At 53.6% G+C, this 26,806-nt stretch overlaps 1 protein-coding gene across 1 annotated transcript; it reads left to right on the top strand.

Annotated features, from left to right (window-relative positions):
• Positions 1–10,217: 10,217 nt before the first annotated feature.
• NPPC (natriuretic peptide C) lies at positions 10,218–16,441 on the top strand. The gene is made up of 3 exons (XM_073359153.1): positions 10,218–10,310; positions 11,465–11,763; positions 15,963–16,441. Exons 1-2 carry the CDS (start codon positions 10,218–10,220, stop codon positions 11,741–11,743), a joined length of 372 nt encoding a protein of 123 aa, XP_073215254.1. The 3' UTR covers positions 11,744–11,763; positions 15,963–16,441.
• Positions 16,442–26,806: the final 10,365 nt, after the last annotated feature.

The following is a 26,806-nucleotide window of genomic DNA, read 5'->3' as shown; positions in this document are numbered from 1 at the left end:
CACACATGTTTCAAAGACTGGGAGCTACATGGGAACAGAGATGGTGTCTTGGAGGCTTCCTCTCCTATTCCTCACTGCACCGGCCTCTCTCTCCCCCCCACCCCTCCCCATGACAATGGGACATTCCCACGGCAGCTACAGAAATAACTTACCTGGGAAAGTAACACAAGCTGATCCCGGGGGGGCCAAAGATGGGGGGCAGGAGCAGTAGCAGCAGATCCAGCCTTGTCAACCTGATACAAGGCTTGTGAGTGGAGGTGGGCCAGAGGGGGATCCCAGACAAACACCCCTCCCTCAGAAGAACAGAAAACAAGACGAGCAAGCCCAGTGGTTAGCTTCTGAAGAAGGTCAACATTAGTATAAGCTCTGAGGAGAACGTCCTCTGTGAGGTGTCGAGGCCTCAGGCACTGGTGTGCAGTTTGAGACACACACGGATTTGGTTTCTGGAACTACAGAAGGCAAAGCATGAACTTAGCAGGAGCGTCTCTCTTGCCCTCTAACATCCTCACTATGTCCTGGACATACGTTAGCAGGACTTGTGGCCCTCTCTTCTTCCTGGGTCATTGGTCTGAAGAGCCTCCCCTGCTCAAAGGGTCCCATTAGTTTCATTGCCATTGCCGCCACCACCACCCCACCCTTCCCCAGGCTCCCTAACACACGGGTATGTCGAAAGTCAGTAAAGACAGGAAAGGGAAGTTACAGGACCAGCCAGAAGGCTCGTGGAGAAGAGAAATCAGGGAACTGATGACAGTTCCCGTCAGCAAAGACAGCCTTATCCAGCCTACTGCCAAGACGGGACACGCATCGTCATCCAATACAGAGTGCTACGACACGACTAGTGAAGGCCTGCTTGCCCATCCCAGCCGTGCACTTAGCACATTACAGCATAGACCCCGGGGGCACCTCGTTACAGCTTGGTGCAGAACAGGAGGGGCCAGTCATGCTCAGACTCAGAGCAAGGATGGTGTTGTGGTTAAGGTGCTGGACTGGGACTAGGGAAATTTAGCTCCTCCTGTGAGCAAGTCTACTCACTCTCTAATCCGTCCTGGGTCTGTCCTTGGCAGTGTTGTAGCTGGGTGGGTACCAGGATATGAGAGAGGCAGGTGGGCGAGATAAGGTATTTCATTGGGCCAACTTCTGTTGGTGGAAGAGACCCCCGAGTCTCACACATGCCTATCGCAACATGGTGTACCTCACCCAGCGCATCAAACGCTGCAACAGCAGCTGCATGGGTGAAACCAGACAGTCCCTACGCTCACACAGAAAAACAACAAAAGATAAAAACACTCGCAGGCAAACGCTTTCCACAAAATGATCACTCCACACCTGACCTCTCAGCCCTCAAAGGAAACCTGCACAACTCCTTCAACAGACAAGCCTGGGAGCTTAAATTCATTACTTTGCTAGACACTAAGGACTTGTCTATGCTTAAAACACCACAGCGGTGCAGCTGGATGGCTGCAACGCTTCAGTGTCCACCCTACCTACGCTGACAGGAGGGGTTCTCCAGTCGCCGTAGTAAATCCACCACTCCGAGGTGTCCACCTAGCACCATCTACCTGGGGGATTAGGTCAGTTTAGCTACATGGGGATTTTTCACACCCCAGAGACACAGAGCTATGCCATTGTAAGTTGCCAGCATCGACCATTCCTCGAAATCAAGGACTCAATAGAGAGACTGGTTTTGCATCTCTTTATAACACTCTGGGCTTGCCTACACTTAAAATGCTGCACTGCTTCAGTGAAGACACTACCTATGCCGACAGGAGGGGTTCTCCTGGGAACACAGGTAAGCCACCTCCCGAAGAGGCAGTGGTTCGGCCAACAGGAGCATTCTCCTAGCATTGTCTACATTGGGGTTAGGTCAGTTTAAGTGCATCGCTCAGTTGGGTGGATTTTTCACACCCTTGAGCAGCGTAGTTATACAGACCTAATTTCCTAGCGTAGACCAGGCCTTTGTAACCCACTAACCCTCCTTTGTCCTATGGCTGCACAGGTGTTAATGGCCCACTGAATGGCCCCTCGCAACAGGTCTTAACTCCTATGCTTAAGGGCTGGTCGACACTGGGACCTGACATCAGCACAGCTTTCTCGCTCAGGGGCATGAAGAATTCCCCTGGTGCAGACAGCGGAAGAATTCTTCCGTCAACCTAGCTGCAGCCTCTCAGGGAGGTGCGTTCACTTCAGTGACAGGAGACACACCACACACCCCCCACGGTCTAGGCAGGGCTTGTCTACACTTGAAGCACTACGGCTCCATCGCTGCTCCCCTGTAGACACAACCGACACTGACAGAAGGGTTCTCCCGTCAGCTTGGCTGATCCACCGCCCCAAGAGGCGGCCGCTTGGACGAATGCTTCCCTTGACCTACCGCTGGCTGCGAGACCAGGGATAGGTCGGCTTACCTGCAGCGCCGAGGGGTGTGGCTTTTACACACCCCTGGGGGACAAAGCTGGGTCAACCCAACGTTTTAGTGTAGGCCAGGCCATAACATCTACTCTTTAGCGCTTCCAATGTAGACAAGCCCTAACAATCTGCTCCACCTTGTATTTAGCCGGGACGCACGGATTACCTTTCCCAAACCTGACGAGCAATGTGGGCCTCAAACGCTTGTCTCGGTCTCTTCCACCAACAGAACATGGTCCAGTACAAGATAGCTCACCCACCTTCTCTTTAGACTGTCCAGTCTTTGGGCAGGGACTCCTGACTACATGTTTGTGTAGCATCCAGCACAGTGTGACCCTGATCTCCACTGGAGCCTCAAAGCATTACCAGGATACTAATAATTATTAAAGTTAGGGGTAATTACACCTGACCCTCACTCCTCAAAAATGCCGACTGGGACGCAGGAGGGGGAAATGCAGGGGGAAGAATGGCGCATACCATCACCATGGCATGGGGAGTGGAAAGGAAAAGAACCCAACCTTGTCCCCACAAAAAGTGGGATAGCTTCATTTTCCCCCTATTCAACGAAGGACTACATTTCCCCCTGTCAGCTCACTGATCCAGCCCTGGATTTAGCCCCAAGGCAAAGAAACAGACAAAAGGGGACACACAAGGAAACAGCAAAGAGATTAGGGCACCCAGATCAGACAGAACAAAATGACAGAAGATTTCCTAAGGTGACCAGATAGCAAGTATGAAAAATCACCACACTTTTTTTTTTGCAAGGGGTGGGGGTAGTTGCATATATAAGACAAAGCTCCTAATATCAGGACGTCCAGTCACCCTAAGATTCCTGTACACTGCAGCATCGACCCAAAGATAGCCCCGAGGAGGACAAGCAGAGGCCAAACTGCAGAGGCTCAGGGCACTGGGAAGGGAACCTTACATAGCACAAACAAAAGAGGGTCTGAAATAATTCATGGACCAAATGTGCAGCTGGTTTCAGTTCGCACAGCTCCACGGACGTTAATGAGCCGTGCCAACCTATAGCCACGAAGGGCAAAGCCCACTGTAAACAGCGTAAGCGACAGTTTTTTATACGAGCTCACTAGGGAGTCATTCCTACCTTGTGTTGTAGGCATTAGCTTCTACCGCACACCCACCTGGGTGAACCTTATTGCCCTTTGCCTAAAACACTGTCACTAATATTTATTAAGTAGTAAAGACAAAATTTAACTGAAGTTTACTGGGGAAGTGGGCGAGGGTGTGGAGATGATTGGTTGGGCAGATAGCAGACATACAGGGCCTGATTCCTGCTGGTTGTCAGGGAAGGGGGATCCAGCATCACATCTCTGCCCCAAAAGCCAACAAGAACAGGAGCAATGCAAGACAGGGGCCTCTCTCTGCTCCCCTAGTCCCCCATCTGATTTGATCAATGGCTCTGCAGCAAGGCCTCACCCCTCTAGTGCCAGATGCATCCACTGCTTCCGGTTACCCCTGGAGTCAGTCAGACAAACACCCTCCCACGCACACAGCACTGGTGGTTCCCCCAATAACACCAGCCTTCCTGGGGTTTACTAACAAAGCAGCAGTTTCTGAAAAACAAGTATCACCTGGTGCAGCTTCCGTGCCACCCTCCTTCAGTGTTTGCACCTCAGAGTCCCATGGTTCTTGTCCCCCACCTCAAGTAATCCTTCCACACCTGGTGCAGATTTTCCCACAGCCTTCCTCCAAGGCTACATTAACCGTCCATTTTATCCCTTGCAGCTAGGACTCTCACTGACAGCTTCCCCCAGCAGACGTCTGTTCTCCATCAGCCTTTTTCTACCAACCCACTCCCCCACCAGCAGGCTCCCTAGACTTACTGCAAAGCCAGCTGCCAGGCTTACCTTATATCATGTAGCTCTGTCACCTGACTGGCTACATCAGGCACAGGTGAGCCCAATTCCCCTAAGAGCCAGCCTTAGGACAGCTGCACTGGGCCATGCATGTGCCCAAGGACCAGTGCCCTGTTATGGACCCAAAGGAAAGAACAGCTACCTGGAAAGGGGTTGGAGGAATCTAGAACCAATCTGAATTTCCTCCGTTCTTGAATTCCAAACCCTGTGCAGCAAGGAAACTGGAAACTGGCCAGATAAAGCTCAGACGTGCCCAGGCATGTCAGAAACCGCGGACAAAGTTTTCAAACAGAGGTGTCTACAGCAAGGCACCTAAAGCCAGATCTCAGCCTAGATCCTCTAAATCAGTGAGAGCTTAGGTATCTGGACACTTTGGAGGGTGTAACTCGGTTTGTAACTCAGTTTTCACATGTGCGGAGCCCTTGTCCTCCCATCAGCCTTGAGAGAACCTTTGAAAACCAGGATCCTCTCATTCATGGCTCCCTTTGCATTTAAATGACCAACTTTGAGCACCTAGGGCTGAAAATGCTGGCCCATGTTACTGCGAACGATGGTCGAGAGGATGGAAACTGGGAGGGGTTTAAAAAAAAAAACAACGAATTGCCATTTCACCTTCCTTGCTACTGGTTGTGCCCCAGCCAGGACAGTGAAACCAGTCGGGGCAGGTTCACTCTGTGCATCTCCTGCCCTTGCCTGTGCTGGAGTGTTTGGCCTTTCAGTGCTGCAGGGGAAGACTGAGAGCCCCACGAAATCCCCTCCCCTCTCCTCACCGACCGACCCTCTTCAAACAATCTCTTCACAGCCGATTTTGCAAAGCCCCCTTTTAATAAGTACAAACCCTTCATCTGGAGCCTAAAATCCTTGAACTTTGCCCCCTTCTCTGACACAATATTTAATTAAATCACAAGAACTTCCCCATAAAGGGCAGGAGGCCCCAAACCTCACTGGGTTCTCTTAACCCAACAAAATCCCCCTTCCTGCCCACTCCCACCCCAGTGGGGTTCAGAAGAAGACAGCTGCTGTGGGGACACTTAGACCCCTCTTCTTCCCATACCCCCTTCACACGCAGTGATACTACAGGTAGGGTGACCAGATGTCCCAATTTTATAGGGACAGTCCCAACTTTTGGGTCTTTTTCTTATATAGGCTCCTATTACCCCCAACCCTGTCCCAATTTTTCACACTTGCTGTCTGGTTACCCTAACTACATGTGCCCGATGCTAAATGGCTTTGAGGGAAGATGGCCACAGATTCACTGCTGGGCACGTTCTTGAAGGAGACACCCCGACATGTTCCCCAAGGCCAGGCCTGGGGCTGTCTCTGCAAACGAGTGGGAGCTGCTGCTTCAGCCTCTCTGCTCACGGGCACAGGTGAGATTTCTGTGGCCGGTGCTTTCAAGGCACCAGCAATCATGTCACGCTAACTGGGCCCAATTCTGCGGTTGTGCCGGTGTCGATCAGGAGTGACTCCCTTGAAGCCAGTGGAGTTACCCCTGGGGTAGAAGCAGAGTCAGTGAGATGAGGATCAGGCCCACTAGCACCTGCCCCCCCCCCTCTTGTTATTAAAGCTCTGACACTGCTGTGGCTGGTGAGGGCAAAATCTCTGGTGTACTGTCATCCCCGGGCCCACAGGGGTAAGGGGAGGGGGCGGGCGGGGTTTCATCTGCTTGTTCCCAAGACAGTGCCAGCCTGGAAGCATAGCACCTGTGCCCAGAACACCGGGAGGCAGGTTGTTTCAGGACTACGTCAATGAGCGGAGCAGCTCCCCCGCCCCCCCCCCATAAAGCCAGTGGCCTGGAAATTCCTTCCCATGGGACAGCGACACTTCCCAGCTGCTGCAAAGGTTTGAGATTAACCCCTTCACCGCCACTGCTCAGGCCAGGTACTCTGTGCACCACGGGCCTGAGCCAAAGCCCTCTGAAGTCAAGGGGAGTCTTTCACCAGTTTTTGGGTTGGCCTCAAATCAGCCTGAATGGGAACTCCCTGGGGCACTGGCATCACGAGAAAAATGGTCACCACGCTGGGGCTGCATCCAGGGCCAGAGATCAGCCGACTTTATGGGCATCTTGAACCTCTTGCTTGTGATCCAGCTGCCCATTGTCCTGTTATTTTCTGACTGATATTGACACAGGCCCAGACCCTCAAAGATATTTAGGTGTCTAACTTCCATTGAAATCAAGGGTCTAATAAGCAAACTTCCCCTGCATGGGGTTTGAGCTAGGAACCTGTTACCTGTGTTCTCCCTTCACATCAGGATGGCCCATGCCATGCCTTGGCTTGTGGCCTGCGTACCTCCACCGGAGCTGAGGGAATTAGATGAGGCATAAGTCAGGGCAACCGCCAGCCCAGGCCACAAGCCAATAGAGAAAATTATCCCCTAAATAAAGAGAAAATGAGAGGGACAAGGACAGTTATTTGTTTGCCACTTCTTTGGCCCAGTCCCCCTTGGGCTGGATTTCACGTTTGTTGGCATGATGTCAAATGAGCTGAGGTTAGAACATCGTTCCCGAGCTTTCAACCCACTTTTGACCTACAGTCAAAACGGTGTTTAAAATCTTTGAAGCTGCACTGGTTTGAAACTGCGTTTTAAACAACCTCAGCAAAAAAGGTTTGAGTCCTTTGTGTGGCTGGACAGAGACTATCATCACATGCACCAGGCAAGGGTCTGCGGCTCACCCTCCATCATGCTGGCAGCATGGCCCCATCTCTGATTAATTCATTTACACATGCACCATTCTTGCTTTTCCAGCACCTAAGCTGAAGTCCTTTGCCAAGCAGTAGCCATTAATCCAGATCCAATTTAGTTGTTCACATGTCATAACATCTCTGGATGTGTTGAACCCAGCATCAGACTTTTCCCACTTGGCTTTTGAACCAGTTCGCCATGGCTTTACTGCTCAATATTTCAATCAAAATGTTAGCCAGGAAGTTGCAAAGTCCTTCTCCTCCTCAAACTCTGTTCCAGGTAGGGGGCCACTGCTCTCATAGCTCAGGGAACGTCACTGACCAGCCAGGAGGTTCCCAAACACTAGTCTGAGGTGGAGGGACGAGGCCTTGGACGACCCTAGTGGGTTTGTGGTGATGTCCAGCAAGGCCTGTGATAGGTCAGAAATTAGAATCCAACAGCTCCCCTGGCTACCAGCCTTTCTGTGGACCTGTGCGCTGGCCCTGTCTAATTGCCAGATACGGATGGATGAGACCATTTGCACTTCCTTCCTTTTCTAGTTTACTCCAACCCAAGCTGCAAAACACATCACTGCAATCACCTGTGGCTTAGGCGGGAACCTTCAGTTTAACCCTTACAATGCTGGCATTTTTCAGAGCGATGGATATGAGGTAATCACTTCCTCCTGGGATTCTCGCACACATGGCTCTTCCCTTTGCCTGACCCTGCCCAACCCCAGGCACCTGGCTTGGAAAACATGGCCAGCCCCCAGCCCGCAGCAAGGCACTGGCTGAGCCTCAGCCAGGGCATGACACAACCCCGTGGCGATCCCTGCAGCCCTGCGTAACCTGGCAGTGGGCACCTTAGCAAGTGGCACCCACAGATTCTCCGATTACCCCCTCTGAGCTGGGTCCCCGTGTCCCCGTGGTGGATTCTGCATGGGAGGGACTAGGGATGCCGTTTCAGACCAGATCAGTGCACAGTGCCTTGGTTAGACACCGCCAAGTGCCCCTTCCCAACCAGGAGCATAAGCAGGGCCTTAATACCAACACTTTGGGGCAGTCGATCCCAAAGGGGGTTTCCAGAGATCACTGAAATGCAGCCACTGCTGGGGAGTTGACTCTGGTCTCCCACTTGCATTCCGCCTGCCTTTCTTCCCTTCCTCTCCTAAATGGCCCAGTGTTGCTGTGAGCTGTTCAAAAGCTGCCTCCTTCCACCCCCAGAGGTGGCTGCATTTCAGAGTCCCGGCTAGATCCCTTGTAGAGGCTCTTTTGGAAAGAAAAGTAAGTTCTAGCCAGAAAATAATATATTGGGCCAAATTCTGATCTCAGTTACACCACTGCTGAAGGGATGCCCTGGAGTGCCTATCCTCACCGGGAACCCTCCAATCTCCTTTATCTGCCCACCACACAAAACTCCCCAGGAGCAAACCCTTGAGCTGAAAGCAGCTCAACCCATCTCAGCCTGGCAACCAGGACGGCAAAAGGACCCGAGATCCTCCCCTTCCAGTTCCTTGTTCACAGGGCCGGTGTGTGCCCAGTAGCCCCGGGGAGGGATGGGCCCTGTCTCCCTGCGCTCAGCCGGGTGGGGGGCGCAGGCCTGGCCCCAGACACGGCTGCCAGCGATGGATCCCCGCTGAGTAATCAGCGCCCCCCAGCTAGCTTCTCCCGCGGCAAAGGGACCGGCTCTGCCGGCTAGCACCTGTCCTGCCCCAGCCCCGCCTGCCTCCTGGCTGTGCGGCGGGGACCGGGCGGCTCCCCCCGGCCCTAGCGATGCCCCGGGGTGCTCCGTGGCGGCGCCCTGGCAGAACGCGAGCCCGAGCCGGGGTCCGAGCCTAGCGCCCGGGGCTCCGTCCCTGCACCGCGCGGGCCCCCGACGGCACCCGGAGCGAGCGCCTGGCGCCGGGGAGCGGGGGCAGCCGCCCGCCGCGGCTCAGCCCTCCTGCAACCCTGCCCTCGAGCGGCCCGTGCCCCCTTCCGCCCAGTCGCTCCGCTCCCCGCCTGGGGCAGCCTGGGGGCTCCTGCCCCGCTCGCTCGCTCGGAGAGGCTGGGGAGTGAACCCCGGGGTGTCGGGGAGCTCGCTCCACCCCACCGCGCGCCCGGCTCCCAGCGGAACCGCAGCGCGGGGGGAGCGGCGCCCAAGCCAAAGAAGCCCCGGCAGGAAAGACAGTGCCCGGTACCAGGGGCTCCCCCCCCCCCCCCGCCCCACACACGCCCGATTTGGTGCGTCGCAAGTCCAGTGCTGGGTCCAAGCGGGGGGGGGGGGGCGCAGCCCCCACTCCGCAAACCCCTCTGCCAGCTCGGGACAGGCGCCAGAGCTAGTCACTGCGGAGCGGGCTCAGCCCCGGCAGCCCCCACTCCCTGGCCCGTGCAGAACAGTGGAGCAAAGGGATCAGCTGAGACCAGCTGGGGGGGGGCACCAGGGGTCCGGGTCTCTCCAAAGCCCCAGCCTCAAATTGCAACCTCCTGGCAGGTGAGCGCTGTAAGGGGGAAGCCCCCAAAGCGGGGCAGGCAGCCTCTGGGGCGGCGGGGGGGGGCAAACTGGGAGCTCCCCCCCCATGTCAAAAAACACTTGTCTGGAGCCGCCAGATTTCCGCCTTTTTTTTTTTTTTTTTTTTTTTTAATGAAAAGCTCCAAATGAGAAGCAGATTGCTCGCGCCAGGCTGGCCTTCCCCAGGAGCGGGCTGGGGGCTGGGGGCTGGCCTTCCCCAGGAGCGGGCTGGGGGCTGGGGCTGGCCAGCGGCTGTCCTGGTCCTTTGGGCTCCCCCGTCGGCTCTGCCCCTGTTCTCCGCTCAGCGCCCGGCCGCGCTCCCAGCCCGCAAGCGCCACGGCTCGCAAAGGCAGCAGAGACCCCCCCACAAAGCCCCCCCCCATGCAATCCCAATGCTGCCTGCCCAAGGGGCCGGAGCCCCCAGGATCCCAATGGAAAGGGCTGGGGGGGGAGGGTTACTTTCTGAAAGGCCAATTCTGCCCGAAAAAAGCGAGCCCCCCCTCCTCCCCCCCCCCGCGATGTGTCATTTGTTCCTGCCAAGTGAGACCAAGCCGAGATCCCAGCTATTGTTAAGCAGGGGGCTGGATTGGACCTGGCTGCGCCGATGACATCACCGGGCAGGTTGGGTTATAAATGAATGAAGGAGAAGCCCCGAGCGCGAGCTCCGCACTTGCAAGGAGGCAGCCGGGACCGACTCGCGGCGCGGAACTTTGGCTCGGGTTTTGCGGTGACTCCCTCTCCCAGCGGGGCCGCGGTGACCCCCGGGCCCTGCCCCCCAGGATGCGGATCTCACACTTCCTGGCTTGTGGACTTTCCCTGGCTCTGCTGTCCGTCAGGCTGGAGGCGAGACCGGCAACTCAGCCCCAGCAGAAGGTAAGCGGGGGGCTGCTCCGGGCAGGGACGGGACAGGGGCCCCTCCTCCCCACCGCGCTGCGGGGGGATCCCCCGGAGGGAGAGGCGAGGAGTTAGGGGAACTTTGACAACGGGGAGGGGGTGGCTCCTTTCCCCCTTAGCCCTGCTTGCTGCTTCTCCGCTGCTAGGGCTTCTGGGTTAGGAGGGGGCAGATCTCCCCCATCCCAGCCCCGCATCCCCAGCCGCCCCCCCCATCCCGCTGCAGCCTCCCACTCTCTGGAGCTCCCCGCCACTTAACCCTTTTGCTGCTGCTGGGTCTCCCTGCGTGTCCCCCGGTCAAGGAGCCCCAGGCTCTGGAACATCAGCGGGGACAGGGCTGCCCCGGCGGTGGCCGGGCTGAACTCTGCTTTCCAGCCCCCTGGTGCTGAGGGACCAGGGCGCTGGGAGCGGAGCCGCCCCTCCCTGAGCCGCGAGTCCCCCGGTTTGAGCCCTGACCTGCGGGGCGTCACTGTCCAGCCGCCGGGGCGGGGGGTGTCAGGGGCGGGTGGGCTGCGGGGCGGGCGGCAGGTGCAGAACGGGCCCGAGGTGCAGATTGCAGGAGGCAGCAGCAGCTTGCAGGGGGCTGGGACCCGACGGGGTCGGGACTCGGGCGCAAGGGAAAAGCACCGGGTTCAGCTGCACCAACCTACGGGTGGGCGGGGAGATGCCCGAGAGAACCGGGCTCCTGGGGAGCGTGCAAGCCGGCGGGGGGGGGTGGGGGTGGGGGGGGCACCGAGTCCCCTAGCGCCACGTTTCCCGGCTCTGGGAACTAGTAGTGGGGGGGTCCCTGGGGCTGGAATCGGGGCCGTGGGGCTCGGGACGGGCTCGGGGGGTTGGAACCGGGGCCGGGGGGGGTTGGCACCGGGGGGCTCGGGACGGGCTGGGGGGGGGTGGAACCAGGGCCGAGGGGCTCGGGGGTTGGAACCGGGGCCGGAGGGCTGGAATCGGGGCCGGGTTGGGCTCAGGGCGTTGGAATCGGGGCTGTAGGGCTCGGGACGGGCTCAGGGGTTGGAACCGGGGGGCTCGGGACGGGCTCGGGACGGGGGGGGGGTGGAACTGGGGCTCGGGGGGTTGGAACCGGGGCCGGGGGTCTGTGCCGCTTTCACGGCATCCTGCCCCTGCGCTCTGCCCTGCAGCCCCCCCGGAGCTCGCCGGGACACGAGCTGGCGGAGAGCCCGGCCGCGGGCCGCGAGCGAGGGGAGACGGCGGGCGGCGGCGGCGGCGGCCGGGGCTCGGGCTCGCGGCTGCTGCGGGAGCTGCGCGCGGACACCAAGTCCCGGGCCGCCTGGGCCCGGCTGCTGCGCGACTACCCCGGCACGCGGCGGCACAAGGGCGTCAGCAAGAAGGGCCTGTCCAAGGGCTGCTTCGGCCTCAAGCTGGACCGGATCGGCTCCATGAGCGGCCTGGGCTGCTAGAGCGGCGACCCCTGGCGGCGGTGAGTGCCCCCTGCAGCCGCGCCCCCGTGCACCTGCCACGCACCGGGCGCGGGGTCCCCGCAGCCCCCTGGGTCTAGCTGCCTCCCCGCCCCCCCCATCATAGCCTCTGAATGCCCCGGTCCCGCCCCCCCCCCCCGACTGTCTGCCCTGCCCTGGGCCGGCCAAAGCCACCAGGCTGGCTCAGACCAAGGGTCCATCCGGACCAGTGACCTGGCTCTTACAGGGGCCAGATGCTTCAGCGGGAATGCAGAGATCAGAGCCCTGGAGTGAGCCAGTCCCAGCTTCTGGCCCTCAGAGGTGTAGGGACACCCCAGAGCACTGAATCCTCTGGGAAGGGCTTCAGGCCCGGACCCTGTATCAATACAGGGAGTGTCTCTCCCATGGCAGAAATGCAGCCACCGCTGGGGCAGGGTGGTGGGAACCAGCAGGAGGCACAATGGGGCAGGGTGAAATAAGGCCCAGGGGCCACACAGCGGATTGCAGTCACCCTTATATTCAATAGGGATGAGCAGCCTAGGGAAGCTCCAGATTCCAGTGTGTGATGCCTGGTTTTGATCTGGCAAGGCCCTTAGGGTCAAGCTACAGCCTCACGTGCTTGGAACTATCAAAGGTGTTTGCCAGACGCCCATCCCCATAGCATCCGTGCTCGTCTCTGCAGGCAGCCCCCTCTCTCTAAGGTCCGAGCACGGCTGGGGGGCACTTACACAATTCGGTTGGGTTCACCCGAACGACTGGTCCCTGCAGAGAAGCAAAAAAAAAAAAAAAAAAAAGATCTGAGAAGACAAACTAGAAAATAGCTGGGAGAGTAAAAAACACTTTTTCAATTTGTACAGAATGCCCCCACCCCAAAACGTGCCAGGGATCAAAGTCCCAGACTGAAAATCAGGCTGCTCAAAGGGCAGCTTAGCTGAAGTCCTGAATCTTTGACCCTTTACTACGAGTCAAGATGTGACTGTTCAGCTGTGCAAGTTGACTTCTTTGCCTGTTCTAGTACGTTCTTTAGTGCCCATCATGGTGGCATCTAGACGCTTGGAACTATGAGCATGTTAGGGAGAGTGGGTTCGCCTACAGTCGCACGACAGTAGTGCTTGGGGCTGGGGCTGCTGCAAGCAGCTGTCTTTTTCAGAAGGGTATTGCCCAGTCTGCCCAATTTCTTGTTCTTCTTTTAGGTGCATTGCCTATCTCCAGCTAAACACTCCTGGGCATTCACTTACCATCACTGCCACCGGGTGGTTGGGGGTGCTATGGGGCTGGGTGCCGTCGTAATGAGCGCAGAGTCATACCATGGTTAGGACAAGCCTTTTCAACGCCAACCCTCCGCGGAGGTAACCACAGGGTGCTCCCTCTTCTGGTGGGGCTGTTGATTTAATCTGTCCTGGGTGAGACCAGACAGCAGAACATGGATTTTAGACAAGACTCTGTCTCTCTCTGTGTCCAAGAGGGAGGCAGCCTGAAAGCATGAAATGACATTTGTGCTGTCCCAGGCTTCTGATTCTGCGCTCCCTCTGGTATAACACCACTGGCTTCAGTGGAATTACTCCTGCGTCATGGAGAGCAGACATCCAGGTACTTGGCCATGCAGCTTAGGTGTGCTTGTCGATCCTTTATTTTGGGGTGCATGGGACTGTAATATATAGTGATAAATTCCTCGGATTTCAAAGGACACCCGGTCCCAAATCTATGGGACTGGCCACTTTTCCATGCAACCTCCCCCAGATTTGGCTTGCACCTGTTTACTCCTAAATTGGAGGCGATGGGTAATTATAATTAGCACTGCTACTGTTCTAAAGATTTGGCACAAACTTGGAAGATTATATATACACACACATACATGCCTGCGAATCTACTGTATGTACAGTACATAGCAACAATGTCTATTGCTTGGAATCGCTGCACCTGCCCTGATTTAACAACCAAAATACTGCAGGGATGGTCCAGCCATGACAGTGTCTATCAGCATTTCTGCTATGGTTGGGTCCACTGCTGTGGGATACGTTAGTGTAGCTTTGTCAGGGTGTTCACAGCAGGCACCAGAGGGACCGTGCGCTGTATAGACCTAGATTCCCAAGGAGGGGGTGCTGCCTGGCAGGACTGGTACTAACTGGACAGTTAATTAGTCTGTGAACTGTACAGATTAAGTCCTATGGTTGGTATTTGCTTATATGCCATGCCCCCCTCTTGTAGTAAGAGCAGAAAGTCAGAAGATGGTATTGATGCTTTACAATCCTAGAAAACTACCCCGTAAACTCCCCTGCTGTAAATCCCCTCCCCCCCCAGCAACCTCACTGTATAAGCTCTTCACCACATCTATGTATCAAAACCCTGCCATTGATAAATGCCTCCTAGACAGTTAAGTAGAGATTTCCCCAGGCTTCTTTCCTATTTAAACTTGACCCCTGAGGAGTCCATGGAAACTAACAGAGTCTGCTTCTAAGTATAGCTGCAGAGTCACAGGTGTCTTGCATAAATGCCGTGTGCTCCATGAGCTCTGTGTAAGTTCCAAAGTTCGTCTCTTTCACCAGCAGAAGCTGATCCAATAAAAGACATTACTCACCCAGCGTGTGCGCCCAATGAAGGCCGAGGGGGCTCGGACAGGTAGCAAGATATTTTCTGTAGCTTAGGAGAGTGAAGGATGCCTTGGCTGAAGGGTTTGCTCTGAGCCATATTCCCATTCATTTATTTTGAAACATTCGTTTTACATTTATGAGTCTTCTCCAGTTCATTTACACAGCTCCTGAGAGATCCCTTTGCCAGCCCATCCTTGGTATTTGGTCAGGTATTAGACTGTGAAAAGTCTCCAGGCAAAGTTGCATTGTAAACATTTCCCATGTGAAACAGAATTTTTACTTTCAAGCAATGACCACATTGATCAGCAATAACAGGATAGCCTTTGGGATACTAGTGGTTTCCCGACTGCTGGCTGACTGTGTGAGTATACTGTATGTTCCCTAAGCAGCGTCCAAGGGCTCTGATTCTGGCTCTGGTTCTTTAAGCAGGCAACATGCAGATACACTAAGCATTTGGGGTCACTCTTGTTTGCAATCCAAGCCACGAGTTATTTCTTTCTGCAGGGCCACAGGTGTGTCAGGCACTTTACACACAAGCACAATAGGCTAAGTTCCTGCAATAATCTAGCTGGGCACAGATCCACCTCTGGTCTAAATTGGCATAGTTCTGTTGAAATCAACGAAGCATGACCTATTTGCATCTGCTAAGGATCTGCCTCATAGGCCAAGGCCGTTTGCAAAACAAGGCACATGGAAAAATTTAGAGATTCAGCCCTAACACAAGAAATCCGAGACACTCTTAATTTCAAACTGGCATTTTGAAGTCTGCACTTGAGAGGCCAGGTGTATATGTCTGCGTGTGCCCAAACATCAGGCACCAGTGACTTTTATGCTTGCGAGTGGGTCCGCACATAAGAAACAGCAACAGGGGCTCGGCTCTTGTTTTTATCCCACCACCTGCTGTTGCCCGGAGAGTGATCTAAAGGGATTATCCAGGCAGGGAGCCGGCCAGCTCAGGACTTGGGAAAGAAAACCCCCACCTGGAGCTCGGAAATGTACATTTGTACCAAACTCTCCCCAGAGAGAAAATTCTTTTATAGCTGCACATCAAGGGGCCTGCTCTGCTGCCCCAGTGGCACAGCCTGAGAGCACAGGGCACGAGCCTGGTGACAAGACCCAGCAGCATGCCACAGGCCAGATCTGTGCCACGGGCCAGATCTCTGCCACCAGCTCTGAGTGGTGGTGGAAGCCCTGCGCAGAGGCCTTCCCGTGCACACTGATTTAGCTGCTAGATGCAGCCCCTTTGTGTCTGTAAAGTTCTTTGCAGGTGGGAAGGACTAGCTCTGCATCAGGCACACAGCAACGTGGCTGTACAGATAACCGACAGCTCCAATCTGCAGGGCCTTATACGGCTTTTAATTAGGGAAAACTCCAACTGGAGTCAGGACAGCTGCAGGCAGCAACACAGGATTCAGCCTTTAAGTGCTACCAGCAGGGAAGCTGGCGGGCAGCGCTCGGGCAGGCAGATGGCACGCTTGGGGCCTGATCCCACCAGTAGGGCGGCCCCTACTCCCATTCACTTCCCAATGCCAACATCTCTTGGGACTGTTATGGGGGGGCACTATGTGCTGAGGGGAAGCTGTCCACAAAGCAAATACTAATGGGCATTTTCCTGTTCTTGTTTGTTTCAGGGCTTTGAATACATTTCCCCCCCTATGGCCATGTCCGGCCACTCCCCAGCCGACACCTAGAGGAGCAGAGAACACCGGAAATGGGACAGACGACATGGTTGTGTTTTTCTTTTCGGTACGAGGAGTCATGACACCAGCTGTTTCGGTTTTCTTATTTTTTTAAGATTAAAAAGTTCTATCATATATATATGTGTATATATATATATATACACATATATATATATATTCTATACAAACATCACCAGGACAAAGGACAGTGCTTTTCCAAAAGACTGATGAAGCCAGCTGTATAACATTGCTGTTTGAAAATCCATGTCACGCATAAATGTATTTATGTTGTAAAGCTATTTATATATTGTTTATAAAGAGATATTTATAAAAATTTTATTTATGTAACTAAATGAAAGGAGTCGAGCAGTGTAACTTTTTTTCCTAAATAGTTGAAAAATGTGTAAAAACCAAAAAACCAAAACAATGTATCATTCCATGTGGCATTTTGTAACCTGTCTTCATTTATTGGATTGAGTCACTTTCTTTAAAGTGCCAGATTAGTTCATTTTAACAGCAGGGAAGCAGTATATTCTTTTTAAGAGTAGAGTGCGAGCGAGTGATTTGCACTTTAGCCTTTGCCCCCTCCCGCAGGGTGCTCAGTGAGGAAATAATTATGGCTCCGATCCTGAAATCATTTAATCAGGGCCCAATCCCGTTGTGAACTCTCAACAGTAGCATGCCCGTGCCTGGATGCAGCTGCATTAACCTCTGAATTTGTGCAGGGCCCACCCTTGAGGAGTTTATTGCAGAACTGGGGCCTCAGGCAACTTACCCAGTGGGCCAGCTCCTGATCAATGTAAATCTGGAGTAAGTCCATCACTTTCAATTGATTTACTCTGGATTTACATTGGGTAGCAGAGCAGACTATGGCCTATTGATTTAAATATGGATTTTGCCTCCCTATGGTCTGTAGGACGGAGCCCTTAGTTCATTAAATAATTTGAGATACTCCATAGGTAGATAACCACTGAGTACAGAGCAGGACCCAACACCCACTGAAACTGATGGAAAGCCTGAAATGGGCTTTGGATCAGGCCCATTAGTGTTAGTGGAAAGAGACCCTGGATGCTGGGTGGCCACTGTTATTCTAAGATCGAGTTGATTATTAAGTGGCTTGTTGATATTCCCTTTCTCAAGCAGATTTGTTTCACTGTGCTTAAGACAACAAGCAGACAGACAAATACACGGCGGGCAGCCTGCTAAGGAGTCATGACACAGGTGTTGCTACAGCTTCTTGCTCTGTAAAGTGCATGAAATACTAGAGCATTGAAGTGACTCTGAGCTTTAAAGAAAACATAAAGAGGACCAAAAAAACCCCAAGCATAGATCCTGCAGAGAAGCTCCTTGGCCTCAATCTTTGAAGAAGCTTTAGAGAGGAGCAGCAGGCTCCCAGCCATGTGTTTCAGCCAGGCCCAGTGACTGCTCTGACCCAGGTAGCAATGGACCATTGGCAAAAAGAAAGGCGGCGGACTCAGAGCTATGGAGACCTACAGGCAGAGCGATCCCTCTCCTCAGCCACAGTTTGGCCGGGGGTCACAGAGACCCACAGACAGGGTACTGCCTTTCCTTGCCAGCTGTCAGAGAACTATAGAAACCTACAGCCAGACCCCCTCACTGTAGAAAACAGCTGGCTTGTTGATCTGCTAAGCTTGGAGGATTTTGCCTGTACATGTGACAGCTCAGTCAGCAGGGTGCCAATGATCCAAGGAACACTTCTGACTTTGTAAGAGCAAACAGCAACCACGTACCCATCAAGAAGATAGTCAGCATCTGTCCTAAGACAGAGTCTGGCTGGAGGGGGAACATCTGTGTCGGAAAGTCCTTCTAAGACATTGCTGGTTGGGAACCACCACAACCACATAGCAACTTCACCACAGAGTTTTCTATGTAATCACAGATTTGCTGCTATGTTAACTGCATCTCTGCCTTTGTAGACTACATCCAGGTACTGCAGTTCCCAATGTACAGTCTGCAGCCCCTGTGGCCTTCCAGGAAAGAGGGGACCTGCCCAATGCCCTCCTAAAAGGCTCCTTGTTAGAGGAGGATATATTAAACCATACTCCTCACACCAAGACAGCAAATCCCAGGGAAAGCAAGGAACGAACCTGTTAACAGAATGAAGCCCCACCCAGAGTACCAGGGAAGGACAGGGTGATAGACCAGGATGGATGGTGGTACTCATCCATTCCAGGAACAGGCTTACTGTGTATGAAGCTAAAATAGAGACTGTCCAATAGCAGGGCCCTGGCTGGGAATGGGATACGGTTCTCTTGCACCGTTAGATTATTGCTTCAAATCTAGGGACTAAAATGGCACCACCTGATAGCTGTTGGGTGGCCTTCCATGCAATGAGCTGGTGGACCTCAGCCAACATCCCAGCGGACAGGAGGTTCGCAGCACAAAATCCGTTACCCCAGCTGGAACTCACAGGCCCTTCTGTTTGCTGCCTCAGCAGAGAGGCCCGGGCTTAAGTGCACCTGGGAGACTGGAGTCCCCTCTCCTGCAAAGCCATGGCTCCTTCAGAATGGGGCATGAAGCATGCCCTGCTGGGGGTGTAGCACACCCGCTACTGCCCAGGCTGTACGTGTTCAGGAAGGACAGAGAGGCTGCCAGGGCTTTAGGCCAGCTCCTGCCACTAACTCACTAGAACTGATCAGTCCCGAGATTGGGGAGCCAGGCCTCATTAACAGAACACAGCTGAGGGGACACGGATGTCCCGCTGTTAGCTGGGCAGAGGGGAAGGATGGCCCAGTGGTTAGGGTAGGAGCCTAAGACTTGGGACACCCTGGCTCTGCCAGACTTCCTGCGGAACCTTGGGCAAGGCACTGAGGGTTAGGGTGACCAGATGTCCCAGTTTTGTAGGGACAGTCCTGATATTCAGGGCTTTTTCTTATATTAGCACCTATTACCCCCGAGCCCCTGTTCCAAGTTTTCACACTCTCTATCTGGTCACCCTACTGAGGCCCTGACCTTCAAATGAGCTTAGGTTCCTAATACCTTTGAGGAGATAGGCCTCAGCTTCCCCATCTGTATAATGGGGATAACAGCACTGCCCTGCCTCCCAGTGTCTGTGAGGGGCTCGGACATCACAGCGCTGGGGGCCAGAGTACCTCAGAGAGATAGTTTACCTGCTCATAGCACCATCTACTGCATAACCAATGAGGTGAGTCCAACGGATGGGGGGCAAAAAGAAGGCTGATTTCAGGGAGGCTACCCGGGCTCCTCCTAACTCACTTTCCCCTGCCTGGCAGGCAGGCAGGCAGCAGGCAACACCGAGTGGTCAGTCTCTGAAGCATAGACGGCTCATTAGCGCACAGTGAGCATCTGAGAAGGCCCCAATTAGGTCTCCCTGACAGGGGCTCAGTGGGAGGAAAATGCAGCGAGACAAATGACGCATCCAATTAAGGGAATGAAGAGAAAGAGCCCATCTGCCCAGTTGCCAGCGCTGCCACTGGGTTACCGCACAGCAGGCCTGAGGGCTTCACTCGCCTGTGGCCTCGAACTACATTGGATTTGGCTATGCCCAGGGCAATCACAATTCCTGATCTCAAGGCTTCAGGCTCATCCAGGGCTTGCTTCTGGCTCCCCCTCCCACCAAGCAGGGGTGTCCCAGGGACAAGCAAAAGGAGGCAGGCAATGAAAGGGCGAGAGGTTGGGACTCCTGCTCAAAATGGCCCAGGGATTGGAGACAGACTGGTCAAAGGTGGGCTCAGGGAAGGGTGGTGCTAGGCAGAGCTAGGGGAAGTGTGTCTGGAGGGGCATGGGGGGGGTTAGTATTAAGGGCCCCCCCCCAGTGTCCCTGCCCACAAACTGTAGTTAGCAGCATCCTGGGCAACCAGCCTCCTTGAGTGGGCAGCGAGCATGTTACCCTGCTGTCACTGATGCCCTCATGATCTGCAGCCAGAGCTTTGTCAGGGATGCTGGAAAGGAGCAACCCCACGATTTTACTGTAGGGGCTGGGCTCAGGTGGAAGAACATGTGGTCCAGCTTACAGCATGGTGCAGGGAGACCACCCACGCGGGGGTCTGCTCCCAGCCTGAGATGAGCCAAGGGCCTCCACAGAGAAAGTAGATTGGCCTTGCTCACACAAGGCCAATGAATGGCCCCTGCCACTAGAATGCAACAAACTTTACTAACGCTGAGTCCAAGGTGTGACAGGCAGTGGGTGTGCAAGGGCTCTCCGTGCCCCAGGTAGGCCCATGCAGGCCCAGCATCCCACAGCAGGACCTGCAGCTGGTCTTTTCTTTAACACATAGGGACAGTGCCCAGAGACCCCCGCCGCGCTCTCTCAGGCTGAGCAGTCAGGCTGCCCCTGTGAAAATGGAGTATGTGGGACCTAGAGCCTCCGCAAGCCTCGTTAGAGGACGACTGCAAATGCACATTTGCTGCAGACGGGGCCCAACGAGTAGCTACCCCACTCCTAGTGCAAGGGGAGGAAAGGTTTGGGCATCCCACTCCATCCTTCCTCTCCCGCCCAGCCAATCAAGTCTCTGCACCAGGCCCTCTCTCAGGTACTTTCTGTTCCCTGCTGTTCCCAGCCACTTGCCCAGGTTGCTCACTGCTGCACATTGACAAAGCCCAGATCAGATGACACCAGGTCCCAAACCAACAGAGAGAAAGAAGAACCCAGAGCAGCAAGGAGAGAATTTGCCACTTGGAAAAGCACAAAGCCCCTCACACCCTATGTATCAACAGCAGGAGGGCTCCTAAGGGCAGCAGCACATCAGCCCCCTCCAGTTTCTCCAGGGCTCAGGGGGGAAGCAGACAAGGTGAAGGGAAGGGACCGTGGAGAGGTTTTCAGAGGGATCCTTCTCTCGCCATAAACACGAATGGAAAATAAAAGGGGATTGAATCCAAGCCCTGACAGTCAGCAGCTCACCTGGCTGGGTAGATGCCCCCATGAGGCAATTTTTAGCTCATTGGTTTGAGCAGTGGCCTGCTAAACCCAGGGTTGTGAGTTCAATCCTTGAGGGAGCCATTTGGGATCTGGGGCAAAAATTGGGGATTGGCCCTGCTTTGAGCAGGGGGTTGGACTAGATGACTTCCTGAGGTCCCTTCCAACCCTGATATTCTAATTTAGGAGGTTAGGGCTTGCACCGAAAGCCCATGTTCTCTGGAGAAGAACTGAAAATCCAGGCTAATCAGTTGCAAGCTGCCTTGGTAAATGACACCTCTGCAGTGGCTCTTGCGGTCGGAGGGCTGTGGACGGAGCTAATAGGAAAATCATTAGGTGGCATCCCTTTGATATCGCCTTTTTTCTGCCCCCACAATAATTAACCCAGCATATGACCCATAATGCTCCAGGCCTACACTCCCACAACAGACCACTTGTCACTCGCATCGGTGGAGGAGGAGGAGATGACCGATGGGAGGAAGGCACTGCCTGGAAAAAGCTTAAAAGCTTTAGGGGGCGGGAAAAAAAGAGAAAACTAACAAATCCTCCCCAATTACATTAATGACAAACCTTCACCCCTCTAATGGAAACTTGCCTCCACGTAGATCAGAGCGCTTTACAAACAGCAGTGCCTCATAACCCCGTCTGCGGCTTATGTTATCCGGGGAACTTGAGGCACAGAAATGTTAAGTGACTTGCCCCACCACCACAGAGCAGGTTTGTAGCAGAGCTGGAAACGTCCCATGCCTTAGCCATGAGACTCTCCTTGTTCCTGTAGAGAGCTGAACTCCCCCCACTTGCAACTTCAGCTCTGTTTTCCCCACAGGATAAATACAAACTTCTTGATTTTCAGTCCTTTAAACCAGGGGATTTCCCCTCCCTCCCCACCCCATGTAGACCAGCTTCCAGGGAGATGCTCTGCCCATGTGGTGTGGCTTAGCCTTGGTCTGCTGGCAAAGGGATGGGAGTGTAATCCTACTGATCGTGATATTAAGTACAGCATTGCCGCTGGCAGATGACCCTTTCGGAAGGGGGTTACTCCACCAGTTGCTAAAATGGCATTGAGTGACCCTGAGATCGTGAATCACCGCTCCTGCGAGCCTGCTTGAGGGCTGAGCCTATCGGATGCCCCATTACGCTGAAGGAAATCAGAACTGAAGTCGCAGCTGCTACTCAAGGGAAAAGGAGCACTGATGGAATTAGGATGCGCTTATCCAAGGTTCATTTTATAGCAGGACTTTGGAGGAGCTTCCAACGCTCACAGGCATTAAAGGACCAGATTTCCAAAAGAAGTCAGGTCTTCTGAACACCCAATAGGTGTCACGCTAGGAGCTGCTGGGGGTCGAGTATGTGAATCATAGAATATCAGGGTTGGAAGGGACCTCAGGAGGTCATCTAGTCCAACCCCCTGCTCAAAAGCAGGACCCATACCCAATTAAATCATCCCAGCCAGGGCTTTGTCAAGCCTGACTTTAAAAACTTCTAAGGAAGGAGATTCCACCACCTCCCTAGGCAACGCATTCCAGTGTTTCACCACCCTCCTAGTGAAAAAGTTTTTCCTAATATCCAACCTAAACCTCCCCCACTGCAACTTGAGACCATTACTCCTTGTCCTGTCCTCTTCCACCACTGAGAATAGTCTAGAACCATTCTCTCTGGAACTACCTCTCAGGTAGTTGAAAGCAGCTATCAAATCCCCCCTCATTCTTCTCTTCTGCAGACTAAACAATCCCAGTTCCCTCAGCCTCTCCTCATAACTCATGTGTTCCAGACCCCTAATCATTTTTGTTGCCCTTCGCTGGACTCTCTCCAATTTATCCACATCCTTCTTGTAGTGTAGGGCCCAAAACTGGACACAGTACTCCAGATGAGGCCTCACCAATGTCGAATAGAGGGGGACGATCATGTCCCTTGATCTGCTCGCTATGCCCCTACTTATACATCCCAAAATGCAATTGGCCTTCTTGGCAACAAGGGCACACTGCTGGCTCATATCCAGCTTCTCGTCCACTGTCACCCCTAGGTCCTTTTCAGCAGAACTGCTGCCTAGCCATTCGGGCCCTGTCTGTAGCTGTGCATTGGGTTTTTCTGTCCTAAGTGCAGGACTCTGCGCTTATCCTTATTGAACCTCATCAGATTTCTTTTGGCCCAATCCTCCAATTTGTCTAGGTCCCTCTGTATCCTATCCCTGCCCTCCAGTGTATCTACCACTCCTCCCAGTTTAGTATCATCCGCAAATTTGCTGAGAGTGCAATCCACACCTTCCTCCAGATCAAAGAACTGGCTTTAATTAATCAAACCTCCCACCATACTCTAGGAAATCCCTGGATGGATTGAGCTGGTACAGGATGATCAGCAGACGCTTTCGAGCTTTGCATTGAGCAATACCTTTGAGACCTGTCAAGAGCTCTTATGGCATCTCATTACAAACCAGCACTTCTGTGGAACTCGTTCATTCATCATTGCAGTGGATGTTTCTTTCTTTCTTCCTGACCTGGAAAAGCTGTGGCCCAGTTCTCCCTCTCTCATGCAGGCCACAGCAAATACATCAGGGCAGCTTCCTCCTTCTGTGTTGTGAAGCAACAAAGGGTGTTTGCCTGGAAGTTTGGAGTGGAGGAACTAGTTGCTCTAATACAGTGACTGATGACTTTCCTGGGAAATCTGTTCATTAGGTTAGCTACATGGGAGATTGGCTGGTTCACCAGTCAGAAATGAGGGCACTGTTACCATGCCAGGTGTAACCAATCAGATTGGAGGGCAAAATCCTCTTTCAAATACCTTTATTTCTTTCTCACTTTAATTATATTCCCCATGGTAGGTCCAAGTCTGATGAAATATCAGCAAAATGTCAGCTGTCCCTGAGAGAGACACCGACCCAGGCATTGAGCTGAAAGAGCAAAACAGTGTCAGGTATTTCTAAAAACTCGGCTGAAAAAGCCAGCCAAGGTGTCAGGTTAAAAATCATATTTTAAAAATACAGGGCACCCAGCCAAGGTTACAAATAAGAAGTGAGATCATTTAAAAATCTAATTTCGCTTTCATGGAGCTGTTGGGTACTTTCTCTCAGACGGGACAAAAATAAGCTAGTCACTTTCACTCTCTGGTTCTCACACATTAGCTTCGAGGTCCCCTCCATCCCCACATCTCTACAAAGGCAGCATCACTACAGCCCTGGCCCCTTACATTTCTGGCAGCCCTGCAGAGAATAAAAGTGGCTTTCCATTTGTTTCAAATCTTTCCCAAACATCTTTCCCAGAGGGCAGGTGGAATTTTAAAGATACAGGGTTTGTGTATTTTCTTCACCCAACAGGAACCGAATGTTATTCACTAGAATTCACCCTGCAGAGCAGATGGAAGCATAAAATACTGGGGCTGGATCTTGCTGGGAGCTCTACTTTCCCGCTGGCATGCTGAACCGCCACAGCCTCCCGTTGAGAGTATCTGATAGGTAACTGGAGATCCCAAGCAGCCCAGTACTGTCACATGGGTATCAGCTGAGGAGCAAGCCCCCAAGCCTGCAAGTGGCTTCAAAGGGGCAGACCCCTGCATTTCAGTCAGTGCAGAGGCAGGTGTAGGATCAGAGCCCAGGTCTAAATGCAGAAGGACCTATCAGTGTAGCGGAGTGTTATTCTTACTGCGCTTGACAGAAGACTGGGCTATCGTGGGATCTGTTCTTCCGGACAGGTAGAGGAAAGGGAAGAGGAACAGGTTTCAAGCAGTCAGAAGACAAAGAAAAAACCAGCATCCACTGTCGCTCTGCCCTGTCCCAGAAATGCCTGATGTTATCTGGTCTGCTTTGAGCCACGGCAGAGGTGCCAATAGACATGAGCTGGTAGGAGGCGCAGCTCAGAGATACAGCAGCCTGTTAGTGCAACACGAGGCTGCGTTCCTTGCTGCCATCTCTGGCTCTGTGCTCAGCTCCATGGCGAACAAGTACCAGTGAAAGGGGAAGTGCAGAATACGAAGCAACACAGTAAAGCACCGAAGAAGGGAGCTCCCTCCACTTTGTCTCTCCAGCTGAGGCAAACAATCTTGGCACCTCGCAGCTGCAGGAGGCAAATGGGAGTTCTTGTTAACAGCATGACCACCAGCCTGCTGTGATCCTGAAGCGAAGTACAGCGGCCTGATGTGACCATGGCATGATGCTATCCCCACACCTGGGAGGCATGACTGGGGCAAGCTGGGTGTTAGCAGAGGCCGCTGGCATAGGCTGGCAAAGAGCGGGCGAGTCCAACTGAGTGGCTTTCACATCACTTATTGCATAGCACAAATCCACCTCTCCACTTCCATTTCCCTCCTGTGGCATTTCATCAAGAGAAGCTAGAGCCCCACCCCCTTTCCCCCCGGCATCGAAAGCCCTTCATTCTGTCAGTCAACATCCATTACCACGTTCAGTTGCTTGTCCAAACTCCTACACAACTCAACTCCAGGCTGCAGTGTCCATTGCAGTCACTGGGCGTTCCCACCCGCCTTCCTCTGCTCCTCCTGTATCCTTCCCCTGCTGTCTGTGGCCACGCTGTCCCGTTGCTCCTGGAATGACTTCCAAGCCTTCCCTCCAAGCTCAATTACCAAGCTGCTGCAGAGCTGTGCATCTCCCCCAGGCACCGGATTTAGTTGATCAAGGTTTGTCTCAGACCAAGCCCTCAGAGCAGGGATTATGTCTCTCTCTGTACAGCACATGGTCCACACTCAAACATAAGTGACTAGGGCAAAGTAGCTTGTTTTCCTCTGAGCTCCACCCCCATCTCTCTGACCGTAGTGCACAGAAGTAAGAATTCATTCTTTACTCAAGGCAAGGTGCAGCTTTCCCTTGTTTCTCTACTAAACAAAGGCACTGCACACAGCCGTGAAAATAAGGCCTGAGCATCCAACAGGGTTTTCAGATTTTTGCATAGAGCTCGTAAAAATGTAAAAACTTGATGGTGAGGAAGCTTCAGCAGACTGAGGCTGCTCCCCTTCAGCACAGCACAGCGAGTAAGACAGGCAAAGAACACGAACTAGGCCAATTCACATTGATTTCACCCACATGATCCCTGCACGCCATTGTTTCCTGAAGACCTAGGCCTCTTTCAAGACAGTCAACTTCAACCTGCCTCCTCACAAAAAGGCAGGTGTTACAAGTGAGCTAGCAGTAGTCTTCTTGGGGGTGGGGGTTTGAGAATGTGGCTGTGGAGCCCTTTCACCTCTAGGGCACCATTCACAGCCAGTCTTCTTGGGGGTGGGGGTTTGAGAATGTGGCTGTGGAGCCCTTTCACCTCTAGGGCACCATTCACAGCCAGTCTTCTTGGGGGTGGGGGTTTGCACAATGACCGACAACAGTTTGCAGTGGCCATGCAGTACTTTACCTGGAACTCAGTCTGGGGACCCACATCACAAAAACCTGACTTGGCCCCCCCAGAGGCCAAGGGGCAAGCGTGCCTGGAGCTCACACGCTCCTCCCCGCTTGGCAGAGAAGAGGCACCTTTAGCTAGGCAGTGCGGAAAAGCTAGCAGAGCTGCTGCCTGTTCAAAGACTACAGAGACGACTTCATGCTCTAGGCTTGTCAATACAGCATCTGTCACCAGCACTTGGGCTTTTTAGTTGGTTTGCGGGCTTGGGGAGGGGGGCACAGAAGAGGAAAAAAGTCAGGAATCAAGGGAGCTAATCCAGCTCATATGTCAGGTTAAAGGTATTTTAGATAGTCCACCTGTCTCCACTACTTGTGGCGGCTGTGTCTATGCACAGGTGAGAAGAGTCATTTATTTCTGCAGACTTATACCAAACCTAGAACATGCTCTAGGGTAAAGAATGGGAAAGTGCAGAGAGCAAAGAATTCAAGCTACCACTGAGAGGAGGGTGGGTGTGTGCAAAGCATGGGACACACCTATGTAAGGCCAGCTGAAGCTGTTGGTGGTTGAAT

This window comes from Lepidochelys kempii, chromosome 9, assembly GCF_965140265.1.
Source record: "Lepidochelys kempii isolate rLepKem1 chromosome 9, rLepKem1.hap2, whole genome shotgun sequence".
Taxonomy (NCBI): Eukaryota; Metazoa; Chordata; order Testudines; family Cheloniidae; genus Lepidochelys; species Lepidochelys kempii.
Note: the sequence above shows the minus strand (reverse complement) of the source record. Positions and strands in the feature narration are given on the sequence as shown.

Coding starts and splice junctions, on each gene's coding strand:
- NPPC (XM_073359153.1), top strand. CDS start 10,218: ATGCGGATCTCACACTTCCTGGCTTGTGGACTTTCCCTGGCTCTGCTG. Junction 10,311..11,464: donor CAACTCAGCCCCAGCAGAAG/GTAAGCGGGGGG, acceptor TCTGCCCTGCAG/CCCCCCCGGAGCTCGCCGGG.